This window comes from Vombatus ursinus, unplaced genomic scaffold (genome assembly GCF_900497805.2).
Source record: "Vombatus ursinus unplaced genomic scaffold, bare-nosed wombat genome assembly UNPS02014789.1, whole genome shotgun sequence".
NCBI lineage: Eukaryota > Metazoa > Chordata > Mammalia > Diprotodontia > Vombatidae > Vombatus > Vombatus ursinus.
Window position 1 is genome coordinate 12479601 of NW_020954567.1, and position 16061 is coordinate 12495661.

The 16061-nt window shown below is 38.4% G+C and overlaps 1 protein-coding gene across 1 annotated transcript in view; it reads right to left on the bottom strand.

Moving 5' to 3' along the window:
* Positions 1-479: 479 nt before the first annotated feature.
* Positions 480-16061, bottom strand: part of SLC9C2 (solute carrier family 9 member C2 (putative)) — a 116630-nt gene continuing 101048 nt past the window's right edge. Inside the window, exons 24-28 of the mRNA XM_027868629.1 lie at positions 15672-15803; positions 11281-11466; positions 7285-7390; positions 2108-2238; positions 480-514 (exon numbers count right to left, since the gene is read on the bottom strand). Of these exons, the coding sequence (XP_027724430.1) occupies positions 494-514; positions 2108-2238; positions 7285-7390; positions 11281-11466; positions 15672-15803 (576 nt within the window). The 3' untranslated portion in view covers positions 480-493. The remainder of the gene's footprint in view (positions 515-2107; positions 2239-7284; positions 7391-11280; positions 11467-15671; positions 15804-16061) is intronic.

Consider the following 16061-nt stretch of genomic DNA (forward strand, 5'->3'; position numbering starts at 1 on the left):
TGTTTCAGCTATGCTATCTGGCACTGTAAAGCCATATTAATTGGGTTGATACAGTCTTTACCTCTAAATTTCAGCAAACAATGCAAGGAGAGAAATATTAGCTGAACAATATTCCCATCTTTGCCACTGATTTCTGTATGAATATATATTGGTTTTTTTTTTAACAACAGGGGAATTTGAATTCTTAAGAATAACAAAAGTTGCTAAGGAGAAAGATAGAGGGGTACTCCAAATGTAACCTTTCTCCACAGACCCCTGCTTTTAGAATTTAAATATTTCTAAATTTTATGCCAAGGATGAAGTAAAATTGCATTTCTTTTTAAATATTCCATAATTCACATTTTAAAATAATTTCAATGTGTCTCTCCTCTCAATATCTCCAAATATTTTGCATTTGATTTTGTAGTAATTTACGTAACAAACTGAAAAGAAACAAATCAAACTGTTTGAACTCACCATTTCACTTTTTTTTTAAACAAGGGGTTCTGACTCATTAAAATTTTGGTATAGCTCTCTGAGGAAAGAAAGAATAGCATTAACTAGACGTCTCTAAATGTGTAAGCTAAATTGAACTAAAAATTTCTTAGTAAAATGTTACAAAGTAGTAGGTCAAAGTGGGCATTTTTAGGCATGGTCTATATCCCTATATATCACTATACCAAGCTACCTCTAAATGAATTATTATAAATAAAAAAATATATAAGTATATTGCATATATGCATGTCTATATTATATATGTATATATTATATACATATACAACTAGAAAATATAGAATATATATAATTATACCAAACCGCCTCTAAATGGATTATTCTAGGGGCAGCTAGGTGGCCCAGTGGATAGAGCGCTGACCCTAAAGTCAGGAGGACCTGAGTTCAAATGTGGCCCCAGACCAAACACTTGACACTTACTAGCTGTGTGACCCTGGGCAAGTCACTTAACCCCAATTGCCTAAAATTTTTTTTAAAAAATGGATTGTTCTAATATATTAATGTAGATATATTTGTGTATATATTAGAATATTGATGGTACTACAGAATATATAGAATAGATATACTACTACACCAAGATGCCTTTAAATGGAATTTCCATAGGTAGATAGATAGTAGATAGACAGATATAGATATACACACATACATAGACATACTTGTATATGTATTATTATATGTTGTATATATACATATATTAGAATATTCCATTTAGAGATAACTTGGTATAGTGTATGTGTGTGCACGTATACATTCGTGCACACACATATATACATGTGCCACGAGTAAAAATTTTCAAGAGAGAGTTTCTGGGTAAATTTTAATCAATTTTATCAACCACTGCTAGCAAGTAGGTTAACAAAAAGGGCTCATTTGGCCTTTCAATGACTGAAGAGACCTAATCTGTGAAACCTTCAATACTTATAAAGCCTTTGGAAAAGGGAGTATACCTGAGGATGGAAATCAACTCTGGTTAACAAATAATGAAAAGAATGAATATCATAATAAGAAATGGGCTTATTCTAATTAAAGGCTGGGGAATGGTGACTGGGATCACTCAGTTTTGGTCAAAGGGAATTATCTGTGGCCATATCACCCATCTGACAAAAGGGAGAATTCACATTTTCCCAGACCTTGTCTGAGTAAACCACAACAGGCTGGAATCCAATTCACCTAATTTTACTGTTTGAACAGATCTGAGTTCTCCCCCTTAGTATCAGCCCTACACTTCAAAGGCTGTCTGTGTAACTTACAGGAGCTGATTTCCGAATGATTAAGTAGAAAAAGGGAGAAACCGTGATCCAAATTCAATAATTAGTTATTAAATACAGGAGAGAAATAATCATTTCTCTCAATCCCCCATTTGATCCTATTGAGAGATGCAGTCTCCTCAGTGAATCACTAACTGATATTATGAACACTTCATCAACTGTTCTTAACTATGAGGTTCATGATGGGAAACAATGTGAGGGAAAATGGGGGGAGAGATTGATCAGTGAATTGGCAAAATCAAAGGGGACAGTCCCCTTCAGTAGGTAGACCTTACAGATAAAAGGTACAAGGGGAAAAAGTAAACAATCAAAGAAATAAAATTGTCCATTTCATAGAAATCACATACAGTCATAGAGTTGTCTGGATACCACTCTGGTCTGGTTGTGGTCCTGTTCTCACAGCAGGTTGTCTGGCTTCTCCAGTTCAGGGTAATTGTAGAGATCCTTTTCTCGTCTATAAATCTCCTACAATATTGGTCTTAACACAAGTTTAAATTTACTTTGCCAATAAGCAAGTCAAATAATGAAAATTAGCTCAAACCTTATGTCTCTATGATTAGAAACTCAAATTTGGAACCTTTTAGACCAGGGAATTGACATTTTTAGGTTAGCCAATTGTCATGTTGATATATATAAGAAACTTCAGATGCAAACTGAAAATCAGAATCCAATTTTTATACTTGGCATTGTTCATCCACACCCACACCCCCTAATTAGGAGAGATTCTGCCAATTAATTAATAACAGAACACTTTTTATGAGAAGATGGATTCAAATACAAAAATGAAATCATTTAAAAGTAGGCAGATAAATTTCAATTGTACAAAAGGTTCCAGGATGAGATATATAAATACACTGGGTAATCAATTCCAAAACAGTGCATAGCAAGCAAATTACTCATAATAAATACATTTTCAACTTCTCCCCACGTTCAAATGAATAACCCCTAGTAAAAGTGGATGTCTTTTTAAGGCATCTATAAGATAGACCACAAGCCATTCCTCTTTTAATAACTAATTGTGTTGATATTCTTTTCATTAACACCCATGTACGTATATACTACACTTACATACATGTATTAGAATATTTCATTTAAAGTTAGTTTGTGTGTGTGTATATATAATGTGTGTGTTTCTCCAATCTTATTTATACCAGGAACATACTATATTGTTGCCAAATATGGCTCCACCTACATGTTCATCAGAAACCAACAAACTCAAGTTCCATCCACAGTGAGGTTTCAGATCATTCCTATTTTCACATGATTATCATAGTACTGCATTCTAAAGGCATCAAGCATGTGAGGTTTAGCACAGTAATCCATCCATTCATTTAACAAATACTTTTTTAAAGCTCCCACTTTTGTATAAGGTAATATGGGAACCCAAAGATGTAGAAAACATAACCTTACCCTTAAGCAACTTAAGAGTTTAACAGATGAGGCATCTATAGAAATAATTGCAATCTATGGCTAAATTAAAATTAATTAAATAAATAAAACATTTATATAAATATCTAAATATATATATATATATATAAATAAAATAAAATAAATTAATTGAAATTATATCTTGTTCTGGTTCCCCTGACCACCCATCCCCTATTCTAGTCAGCAAAATAAGCAAGTTTATAGCTAGACAGCATAAAGGGGCAATAGCAGGAAATAAGATTGCAAAGAAGAACCTGGAAGGCACATAAAAACCATCCCAAAAATCAAAACAGCATTAATTTACAAATTGTATCATATAGTAGCAAAAATTTACATCCTGGTACTCTGTACTGAATCAGCAGAAGCCATCTGGGTGCTTCTGTCAGGTCCTTTGGTCCTATGATACATAAATCTCCGATAAAGTTCCAGACGTCCACAGTAAGACCAGCAGAATACCAAAAGGTGCTGGTAATTTTGAGATGAAGTGGACATGTTAACTTTAAAGTCTTACTGACTACCTTGACATGATTTGGATATATCAGTGAACTGACTCCAAGGTAGCAGAGATAAGAGTTAGTCTGTTTCCCAAAAGGACAGGGAAGGGACTCATGGATAGAGCACTGGGCCTGGAGCCAACATGACTCATCTTCCTAAGTTTAAATCTGGTCTCAGGGGGGGCAGCTAGGTGATGCAGTGGCACCGGCCCTGAAGTCAGGAGGACCTGAGTTCAAATCTGGCATCAGACCAAACCCTTGACACTTACTAGCTTTGTGACCCTGGGCAAGTCACTTAACCCTGTTTGCCTCAGTTTCCTCATCTGTAAAAATGAGTTGGAGAAGGAAATCACAAACCACTTTAGTATCTTCACTAAGAAAACACCAAATGGGGTCACAAAGAGTCAGCCATGACTGAAATGACTGAACAACAACTGTTCCCCTCCAAACCCTATAAAAATGAAACCTCTAACTCCTGTCCCAAAAGCTCTCTTCCATCTCCATTAGGCCCATGCTGCTGAGTGCTCCCAACAGCCCTCTGTACCTCATTAAAGTGTGATTGCATCCCCATTTGCCACTGCCATCGTGGCTCTTTTGGCAAATACCCAAAGAAACAAGCATGCCTGCCACCATTTCAATAAGTTCATAAATTAATTATCAATTCACATGTGATAAATGTTGCACAGGTCAGGCTTGACCAGGCTTAATTCTGATACAGACCAGCCCCTCCACAGCTCTTTACTACGACCATACAAAAGAAAGTAGTAGGAGAAGTGGGACTTTGGCTTGGTGGGGTTATAAAGGTGGAAAGCTACCACAGGTTTAGTGTTCAGGACCATAGCCTTTCTATTCCACTATCACTGAAGGTGGTGGGAATAGAGACTTCCCTGAAACATGAATTCTTGCTCATCATTCAGTAATATTACTTGGCAATCTGGCCATAAGGACCAGGAGAGCAATGTCACTCCAACATGGGATTCCAAGTAACAGGAAGGGTCTGCTGCAAATGTTGCTGTTTTCTAGATATTTACTAAAACCTCATCTCACTTGACCTCTCTGCAGCAGACCATCCACTTCTCCTGGGTACTCTTTTCTCTCTGAGGTTTCATGAGGTTGCTCTCTCTTGATTCTCCACCAAACTGTCTGACCACTCCTCAGTCTCCTTTACTCTATCATCCTCCATGTCACATCCCTTAACTGTGGGTGAACTCCAAGGCTCTGTTCCATGTCTTTCTCTCTCTCTTTCTCTCTCTCTCTCCTCTCAGTGGTCTCATCATTTCCCGTGGGTCTAAATATCATCTCTTTGCAAATGACTCCTAGATCAATATACACACCCCGATCTCTCTCCTGAGTTCCCATCTTACATCACAAAATAGCTATTAAATATTTTAAACTGAATGTCCCATGGCCTCTCAAATATGTTCAAAATCAAACTCATTATCTTCCCCCCAAAACCCAGCCCTGTTGCTAATTTCCCTATTTCAGTCAAGACACTACCAGCCTTCCAATTACTCAGGTTTACAGTCTTGGTGTTATCCTTCTAGCTCTGATCCTCATACCTGGCACATAGGAGAAGCTCAATAAATATTTATGGAATTATTGAATTGAATCCTTGACTTCTCACTCCCACTCCCTCCATATAGCCAGTCAGCTACCAAGTTTTCTTTCTATCTCCACAAGATCTCGTGTCCATCACCCTTCCCCCACTCAAAGAGGGACCACCATGATTCAGGCCTTTATCATCTCTTGCCTAGACCACTACAATACCTTCCTAATTAGTTTCTAATTCCAATCTGTCCTCCACACAACTGCCAAAGTGATCTTCTGAAAGCTCAGACCTGTCCTAGACTCCTGCTCTGCTCAAAAATCTTTAGCGGTTCCTTATTACTTTTGGGATCAATTATAAACTCTTTATTTGACATTTAAAGCTCTTCACAAACTTTTCCCAACCAACCTTTTCAGCTATATTACACATGAGCTAGAATTAATGAATAGTCCTTCTTGCTATTCCTTCAACATGACCCTTTATTTCCTATCTTTGTGCCTTAATACTTACTGCCTTCCAAGACTGAAAGGAACTCCCTCTTCACCTCTGCCTCTTAGAATTCCTATTTTCCTTCAAGACTCAGTTCAAACTCATCTTGTGCAGTGAAACTTTTCTCAATTGCCACTTATCCTACTATCTCCAAATTACCTTTTATCTATTTGAAATGTATACATTGTGTCCCCCCAATAGAATGTGAGCTCCTTGAGGACAAGGACTTGAGGACACATTTGTTTTTGCATCCCCAGACCCTAATGACAATGGAATTCACCAAATGAATTTTTATTGATTGTGTAGGGCCAGCCATAGAAAGGCTAAAGTAACCCAAGTTCAGGCTGGGGCAACAGAAAGAGATCAGTGGGAGTTTACTGATATTCCTTTCAACTGCATTGCTTTTGGGGACAGCTAGGTGGCGCAGTGGATAGAGCGCTGGCCCTGAAGTCAGGAGGACCTGAGTTCAAATCCAGCCTCAGACCAAACACTTGAAACATACTAGCTGTGTGACCTTGGGCAAGTCACTTAACCCCGATTGCCTCACCCCCCAAAAAAAAATTACAACTACATTGCTTTCTTCATGGGAAATTGAATTGATTGCTGGATACTGCGAAAGAACAACTAGGCTCCAGAAGTCAAAAGGCTTTAGGGGGAGTGAGTAAATCAAATTAGGAGAAAGAAAAGGGGTTTTATGTCACCAAAGCAAGACAAATCCAAGCTCAGAAGTATGCCCAGGGTAGGTCAGTGTAAAGGGTTCAGGATGTTGGAACAGGGATAGTGAGAGATAAGTGATATATCTGAAGTTGTAAACGTATTTGGAAGGTCTTAAATTGGCATCCCTTTTTTGAGCTTAAAGGACGTTTATTTGTCCAGCTTCTGATATCAGCATTACTCTCTCCCTCATAGCTCCCTAACCGTGACATCCCAGAGGCCCCCATTTTCACCTTTATCTTACTGACAATAACCTCTGTTCCACTCTTCCCCTGGCTCAAAAGATCAGGGCAATTAAGACTGTAAGGTCCCTTTATTTGTTTCTATATGTGTCTGCCAAGGTCCTCTACTCTCACTCAGAATTGACCATCTCTACCAACACAGATCAAGAACAAAGACTGAATTACTTAAAACTGCTAGAGAAAGTAAAGAACTATGAAATCACTCAAGCCACACAGTGGATCTAAAATGAGTAGCAAGAATGTACCCCCAATGGGGCAGCGAGGACCTGAGTTTAAATCCGGCCTCAGACACATAGCACTCCCTAGCTGTGTGACCCAGGGCAAGTCACTTAACCCCATTGCCTAACCAAAAAAAAAAAAAAATGTATCTCCAATACAGGTGCAAACCTGCCAAATAGAACTACTGTATATTTAACACAAGGTATTTGGTGCTATTCCTCCGGCTAGGAGGATGGCACAGAAAGGCAAAGAGCCTTTTTCATCCTCAGACCAGCTTCTTAATCATTATCCTCAAACCAGATTTGACAAAAACAAAATAAAAATATTCTCTTAATTTCTCTCCCTAGAATTAAAAGCAAATTATAGATGTATTAAAGTGTCTGTCTCCTTACGGCATTTCTCAGGATCAAAGCACTGCTTTTCTAAACTCTCATTTTTCAAAGAAGCGTCTTCTTTTCGTACAATCAGCAGTTTGTTTATATCAGATGTACCTTGAATCTGAAAGATGAGTCAAAATTAATCACAACAGTAGTCAGCCATCTCTATATTATCTTTTTTTTTTTTTAGTAATAATATTATCACAAGTTTTATTCCAAAAAGCCTAAGGTCATTTTTATTTAGTTGACTTGATTTTGTTCTATTTACTTTTTAAAAAGGTTGGCAAAATGTTAATTAATTTTGTTAGTGATTTTGATGGGGTTATGGGACCTGGACCCCTAAAAGGAAAAGACCATGCCTTTGGGACCTGGACCCCTGAGGCATTCAGCCCACCCCAGTCTACTTTAGATACTCAATAATCCTTTTTACTACCCTTTCACTGTGGCTCTTTGACCTCTTAACTCCTTTCATTGGCTTCACCTGGCTCACCCCAGGCTACTTGCCACTTCTTCATCCCATCCAGATCTTCTCACAGTCTTTTTGTATGTAAGTATCAGTCCCATCCTCATCAAATTCACAGATTTATTAGGAATCTTGCCTTCCTAACTGGTGTTATAATAAAACCTTGCTACTGACTGAAAGAAGGCTTGAGTGGTCAAATTCTTTAGAGGCAGCCCCACTCCCTACCCCTGCATTTTGGGGTTCCCAGCACCCTAAACTGCAATAATTTCAAAGAAACCATTTTTAGTTTTATTTATCAGTTCTATAGTCTTTTTGAACTAGGAATGATTTAGTTCTTTTCCAATTTTAAAAATTTCATCATTTGCAATTATTTGTCCATTTTCTATTTTTTAATTTAGAATTCAGTGTATTTATCTTCTTTTTTTCTATTTTGCTGATGTATGTTCTTAGGAATATAATTTTTCATCTAAGGACTGCTTTAGTTACATCTCAGAAATTTTGTATGTTGTCTTATCAATATCATTCTCTTTTACATAGTTAATATTTCTATAATTTGTTCTTTGCCCCACTCACTTTTCAGGATGTCACCATTAAGTCTCCACTTAGCACTGTATCTTGTGCTTGTCCTCCCTAAATTATTTAATGTTTTCAGTATATTATGATCTTTAAAGGATGTGTTTAGTATTCCTGGTTTTTAAAATATTTTTTTATAGTTTTTCTATGTCTTAGCATATGGTCTATTTTTGTAATGGGATCAAATGAGGCTAAAAAATATTTTCAAACTTTAAAGTTTCCATTCAGATGCCATTATGAGTCTTTTCAGCTCTAAATTCTCTAACAATTTGCCTTGTTCTTTATTTTTCCCTTTTGTTTAACCAAATACAATACTCATTTATGCTTTAAAAAAATCCTGCAAAGCATAGACATAGAAGAGCCTTTTTTAATACACACATACATATATACATATACACATACGTACACATACACACACATATAACAAAAAGCTAGCATTATGATTGATGAAGAGACACTAGAAGCTTTTCCAGTAAGCTAGTGTGAAGTAAGGATGTCTCCTTTCTCCTACTATTATTTGATATGTTTCTAGAAATTACCAATAGAAATAAGGTAAAAGAAAAAAATAAAGAAACGAATATAGACAAAGACAAGGCAAAACTATCCTTATTTGCTGATGACATGATAGAATATTTAGAAAAATCTGGATACTTGGCAAATAAACTAATTGAGAAAATAATTAGCATCAAGAAAGTAGCATGATACAAATAAGTACACAAAAATCAACACCATTTCTGTATTGCAATAACAAAAACCCATGAAGAAATATTAAAAAGGAAAACTACAAAACTGCATAAAAATCTGGGAATTTACCAAAGCTCCCTCGGGACCTATATAAATACAATAACAAAATGCTCCTTACACTTCTAGGTTATATGACCAACAAGATGAAGGACTAGATATCTCCAAACCTCATGAACTCTCAGAAAACTCTCCAACCTAAGAATTATGTGTAAGAGGTAAAGTCATTACAGCTGTCTCCATAGGACAAGACATCAAGAATTCTAATGAGGTAACAACCGGGTGAATTAATAACAAAGAAGGCAATTACTCTTGTGGCTTTCTCACAGTGGTACATCATTTCTCTGGGCCAGCTCCTTTCTCCCATTGGTGATATCTTCTTGGGGCCTCCATTTTGTGGAGGTGCTCAGGCCATACAGTCTTTAATCCCCTCTCAGATCTGTCTCTGACTTCTGGACTTCAAAACCAGGCCCCCACAACTATAACATCCTGGGACTTTCCTCCTAACCCCCAGGATTGGATTGTATTGAATTATCTAATCATCTCTGTAGTCTTCTTAGACTAGAATAGATGTACACCTTGATTGACTCTACCTCCCTCAGCTTCCTAGGTGGCACAGTGGATAAAGCACTGGGCTTGGAATCAGGAAGACCTCATCTTCATGAGTTCAAATCCACCCTCAGACATTTACTAGCTGTGTGATGTTGGGCAAGTCACTTAACCTTGTTTGCCTCAGGTCCCCATCTGTAAAATAAGCTGGAGAAAGAAGTGACAAGCCACTCTAGTATGTCTACCATAGACTGAACAAGGAGAGAGTACCAAATTCCTCCGAAAGTCTTCCTTTTAGACTCGTCTTACTCCACTTTGTATCTACTGTCCTGCCTGGTTCAACTCTACAATAAAGTGTCCTTCCCATGATAAACTCACCACTTGAAAAAGAAATTTTTTTAAGCTCATCCCTTTTAAACTCCTCACCATGCTGCTAATTCATGCCTTGATTGACTTCACCTTCCTCAGCCTCCTCTCTCCTCTGATTGGGAGAGCAGATATCCAAACTCCTCCCAATGTCTTCCTTTAAAGAGGTCAGAAACTGGACTCAGCTCACTCCACTTTGCATCTGCTACAAAAGAGGGAAGACAATACACAAAAGGTGGTAGGGACAGGACAGGACAGGACACCAGGGATATTTGGTGTAGAGGCATCTTGTTCTGTGAAGTTGAAACCAAGTTTAGCAGAGGCAGAGTAGAGTAAGCTAAATCCAGTTTCTGACCTCTATAAAGGAACTCCTCCCAATGTCTTCCTTTATTTAATCCTTCCTGGCCAGTGATTATTGAAGTCAAGGGCTATGTATCTCCAGGGCTTAACACAGTGTCTACCACATCTCATAAACACTTAGTAAATGTTTATTGGATTAGAATGGATTGGATTGGATTAGAATATGCTGGGATTACCAGGCCTATACTCAGAATTGTTTGTAATAAAAGGAATGAAAGAATCTCAAAATGAGACAAAACAAACAAACCCTATCTGGCATTAACGAAAGGTTTGAATTGTACAACATTTTCTCACTAAGAAATTCCCTGTGCTAATGAAATCTCAAGTCCAATCCCCATCCCTGACAGCAGATAAATAATAAAAGGGCTTGAGAATCATTTAATATCAATTGAGCCCCAGTAAGGGCCAAAAACCTGAATTAATCTTTTCTTCCTGAGTGAACTGAGAATGCCCCTTCCTATGTCAACCATTAAAGCTGATCAAGAACAGTCTTATGTTTATGACCACTAAGGCACCTTTAACCCAGACACTACCTTGATGGTGGTAAAGGATACACAGATATCCCGGATCTGACATTTGCCTATCTTATTTAAAATTCCTTTCTCATGCTCTGGTTAAACATATGGAGACCATAAAACTGAGTAACACAAACATCCTTAGTCAGGGTTTAAATGTCCTCCTAAAATTTCTTGATTCAGTCAGAGTTAAAGCTCTGGCTCCATGTAACATGTCGCTAACTTAAGGGAATAAACAATATGGATTTACTTATCACCTAGCTTGTTGTCTCTAACCAAACTTTCAGGTCAACAGGCTATAGAGTCTATGCTTTTGAGGTGAAGCTATATTATTTTTTAATACTGTAGGTAGAATATAAAAGTTATTAGTACCCCGATAAGATTTGTGAGAGACCAGCAAACAATAAGGTACAAATTTAGAATGCCAGGAATTATCCTTCTTACCTGAAAACATGATGGAGGTATTAAGCTGGGGGCAAAATACGGTTCCTCAGTAACAACATTAATCACACTTCCAAATACAATGAGAACATATTGTATAGTCTCATCATAAATAGACAGCTCACTATAGCTTGATAAATTTTCCATGTACATATTATTTTCTTCTAAATACCTCTGATATGTTAATTCCTAAAAATAAATGATAGAAATAAGTGATCTGCCTCCTGACTTCCCTCATACCTGGATCATTCTCCCTGCTCATCTTCACCTCCTGGCTTCCCTGGCTCCCTCACTCCAAGTCTAAGCTGAAGACCCACCTTCTGCAAGAAGCCTTTGCTATCCTCCCTAATACTAGTGCTCTACTCTGAAATTATTCCCAATTTAACGTGTATGTGTCCTGTTGGTAGACAGTTATTTGCATGGTATCCCCCATTAGACTGTAAATTCCTTGAGAACAAGACTATTTCTTGTCCTTCTTGGTATGCCCAATGCTTAGCACAGTGCCTGGTACACACAGTAGTTGGTGCTTACTAAATGCTTATTGACTTGATTTAGGATTCATTGAGAGGAAATCATGCCTCACTAATCTATGGAAATCTGAGATAAACATGTGGACAATGGAGAACCAGTGAGCAGTTAGTCATATTTAGGCTTTCTAAGTCTTTAATAATATTCCAATGCAAAGGTTGCGTCCTGTGAGTTTGGGTAAAACTGTTTTTACCGGCTTATATTAACCAGTTCCCAGTATCCACAGGGGTGAACAAAAGGATGATCTTTTAGCATCCAAAATGGACAGGCAAGGACAAGAAGTGACATTTTCCACAGGACTGAGGGGCTCATCGTCATAGATTCATAACACTGGATGTGATCTTAAGGGATGACCTAACCTCACCTCTCCACTCAGCATAGGGGACTCCTATACAATATCCTCCATAAAGAGTCGTCAGCCTCTGCTGTAAGATCCCCAGCAATGTGCTCACTAGCTCACCCTGAAGCCCATTCCAGTTTTGAACAATGCATCATTAGAAAGTGTTTTCCTCCTATTGAACTGGAGGAAGTCCTGTAGTGAATAGATATTGCTCACTATAGCTTGATAAATTTTCCACATACAAATTATTATGTTCCAAATACTTACGATACGCTAATTTCCAAAAATAAATAAGATCCTAATCCTGCTCCCTGGGTTGGTACAAAAGGCTCATTCTTAATCCATTCTTTGTGCCCCAAGAGCAGAAAGTTGCAGACTTGAACCACTCTACAATTATACTCTATAATTAGAAAGCTCTCAGAACAGAATTGGGATGAAGAGGCAGAGAGCCACAATAAAGAGGTATAAATTTGGGGTTCACTATCCCTCCACATTGCCTCTAAGAATCCTTCTCCTTCAGGACTCAGTTCAGGGACTACAACCTCAGTAAAGCCATCTCCTTTCTTTCTGGTTTTTATTGTTCTCCCTCTCCGAAGTTTGGCTTGTTGTATACTTATTCGTGCATACGTAGTAGTCTCCTTTAGAATGTAAGCATCCAGGGGCAGCTAGGTGGCACAGTAGATAGAGCTCTGGCCTTGGAGTCAGGAGGACCTGAGTTGGAATCTGGCCTCAGACACTCGATACTTAGTAGCTATGTGACCCTGGGAAAGTCATATAACCCCGATTGCCTCGCCAAAAAAGTGGGGGAAAAATGTAAGCACCATTAGAGGACCGACTTTCTATTTTTTTTTTCATTTTGTCTTCTAATAGGAACGCTCTTCCATTGAGTACCAGATGCCTTCCTTTCCAGAGAAGAGGAGAGGGGCTAATCCAAACTTCCCAGAACAAATCCTTTTAGTAAGGGGATTTAGATTTAGTCAAAGGGCTGCACTTGAGGATCTAGAGAGCCACGTGTGGCCTCGAGGCTGCAGGCTCACCATCCTTGCACCTAATAGTCTCTCAGTTTGCTCATTTCACATGACCGAGTCTTCTATAAACTAACACAAATATGGTCATACCTTTGATCTTGCAGTCACCTGTGTCTATGTTCACAAACTCTGAAATTCCCTTATCTGATTACATTCCATTGTCATTCTACCTTTCCCTTTGCCTTACAACCTGAAACCCTGTCCTTCAACCATACAATGACCTATAATCCCTCAATTTTTTCCCAGACTATCACCCCTGCACTTGGCAACACTCTCCTCCATTCCCCATCTTGACCGCTTTCTGAACCAATTCAAACCCTATACTGCCTTTTTCTCTTGAATCCCTTGTGCCCTTATCCAATTACCAATCTTGCCCCGCCAAGCATTGGCCTTCAATTATTCCCACCATCCACTGCCTTTGCTCTTACATGTTTACTACTGAAGTTAGAGAAAATAATGAAACCATGCTAGCTGGGTCCACTACAAATTTATGTGACATCATCTCAACTGGTCCTCAATGCAGCTAGGAGATCTTCTATACTACACTAATTGACTCAATATCCCACTCACCTCAGTGGCTTTTCCAAACCTTTTTATCTCTCCTCAAACTTCTCATAGCTCCCCCACCTCTCATCTTTCTCAGTTGAAAACCTTGCCTCATATTTCATTGAAAAAATTGGGGCCATTCACCAAGAGTTCCCTTTTTTCCCCTCTTCCTCATCACTCATATTCATTCCACCACCATCTCTTTCTCCACTCCTTTCTCATGTGAAGAGCTGGCCCTTCTCCTTGCTAAGGCAAGAAGGAATTCCCTCTACTTGCACAACTGATACCATTTCATCCCTTCTCCAGCAAATTGCCCCTCTGTCATCCTGATTCTCTCATTTATCTTCCACCTCTCCTTGTCTACTAAATGCTTTCTTACTGCCTACAAACATGCCCATGTCTCTGTCATTCTCAAAAACCCTCACTGGATCCATCCATCCCTAATAATTATTTTCCCATATCTCTCCTCTCTTTTGTGCTTAACATCCTTGAGGCCATCTGTAATAGGTGTCTCCACTTCCTGTCCTCTGTCTCACCAAACTCTCTAGTCACGTTTTCAGTCTCATTATTTAACTGAAACTGCTTTCTCCAAAGTTACTAAAAACCTCTTAATTACCAAAATAATTACCTTACTCTTAATTACCAAATCTCATACCAAATCTCATTTTTTCAGTCCTCATCCTTCTTGCCCTGCCTGTAGCCTTTGATGTTGATCACCCTCTTCTCCTCTACACCCTCTTCTTTTAGGTTTCTGTGATACTACTCTGTCCTGGTTCCCCTCTGACCTATCTCACAGCTCCTTCTCAATCTCCTTTCGTCCATCTTCAACCAGCTCTTGCCTACTAACCATGGATATCCCACAGAGTTCTGACCTGGGCCCTCTTCTCTTTCTATAGTATCTCTCTTGATGACTTCACCAGCTCCCAAAGATTTAATCATCTCTATGCTGATGGTTCTCAAATCTTCGTCTACAGCCCCAACCTTTCCACTGACTTCCGGTCTGAAATCTCCCATTGCCTGTTGGGCATCTTGAACTGGATTCATCTCCTGAATCCATAAATTTTCACTAGCTAGCCTCCTGGAATGCTGCTCTCCCTCCTCATCTCTGCCTTCTGGCTTCCTTCAAGTGCCAGCTAAAATCCTATCTTCTACAGGAAGCCTTTCCCAATCCCCCTTAATTCTAGTGCCTTCCCTCTGTTGATAATTTCCAATTTGTCCTGTATGTTACCGGTTTGTACATAGTTGTTTGTGTTGTTTCCCCATTAGACTGTGACCTACTTGAGAACAAGCACTGTCTTCTGCCTTTCTTTGTGTCCCCAGTGGTTAGTACAGTACCTGGCATATAGTAGACACAATAAATATTTATTGACTGACTGCCTGACATCCAATGTGTCGAGGTCCAGCTAAATGTTCATTAAATTATTCCTATTAGCACTGTCTTTGCCTCTTGGGGCTTACCAAATCAGTAGCTGTGGAATCTACATAAAAATAAATGTAGAACAGAGAATTACAAAGCTGTAATTTCTCAGATGTCCTACATCTTCCTTGATAGTATTGTGATGAATTACTGACACCATACACAGAGGCTTAAAGACAGGTAGGCCTGAGTTTCCCCTCTGGCACCTTTCAACTCTAAATCTATGAATTACGAACTTCATAGCTATTCTTTTGTTCTGTGAAATAACAGGATAGATCCTATAGGAGAAGTGGCATGGTAGGGGAGATAGAGAATTGGCCTTGGAGTCATAAGAACTAGATTCATATACTATCACATACTGGCTATGTAACCATGGACATGAGTTACTCAACCTTCCTACTACACAACCCTGTAAGATTCTGTTACATTAGAGATACTGATCTAAATGAGGAGGAGTTTCTGTTCTAGGAGTCCACACATTGCTGAAATCAATGGTCTGAAAAAAAATTATAATAGTTGAATCAATATGTCTTACCTCACCCATTATACCCGCCTTTATATATTGATTTGCTATGTTGAGTGCAACTTTCACCCACACTTTGTCTTCTAAGAATGACCAAAATACATCAAAACCTTCATATAAATCTTCTAGAGAGATAAAGCAGGCCTGAAAAAATAAGACACAGTAATAACGTAGGAATAAACAGCAAGAGTAAGACTATGAGAAAATAGGAACTCTATCCATGCCAAGAAATTGGCTATTTTGTGAAGCATAATCAGGACATTAGTAAGGGTATGAATGTGAGAGCGTAGTCAATTGAGTAAACCAATCCTATCACTCTATCCCAAATATTAAGATACTAAGCCTCGATATATTCATCACGTGAAAACACAACTCAATTTCATTAAGTGTGAACAAGACTTG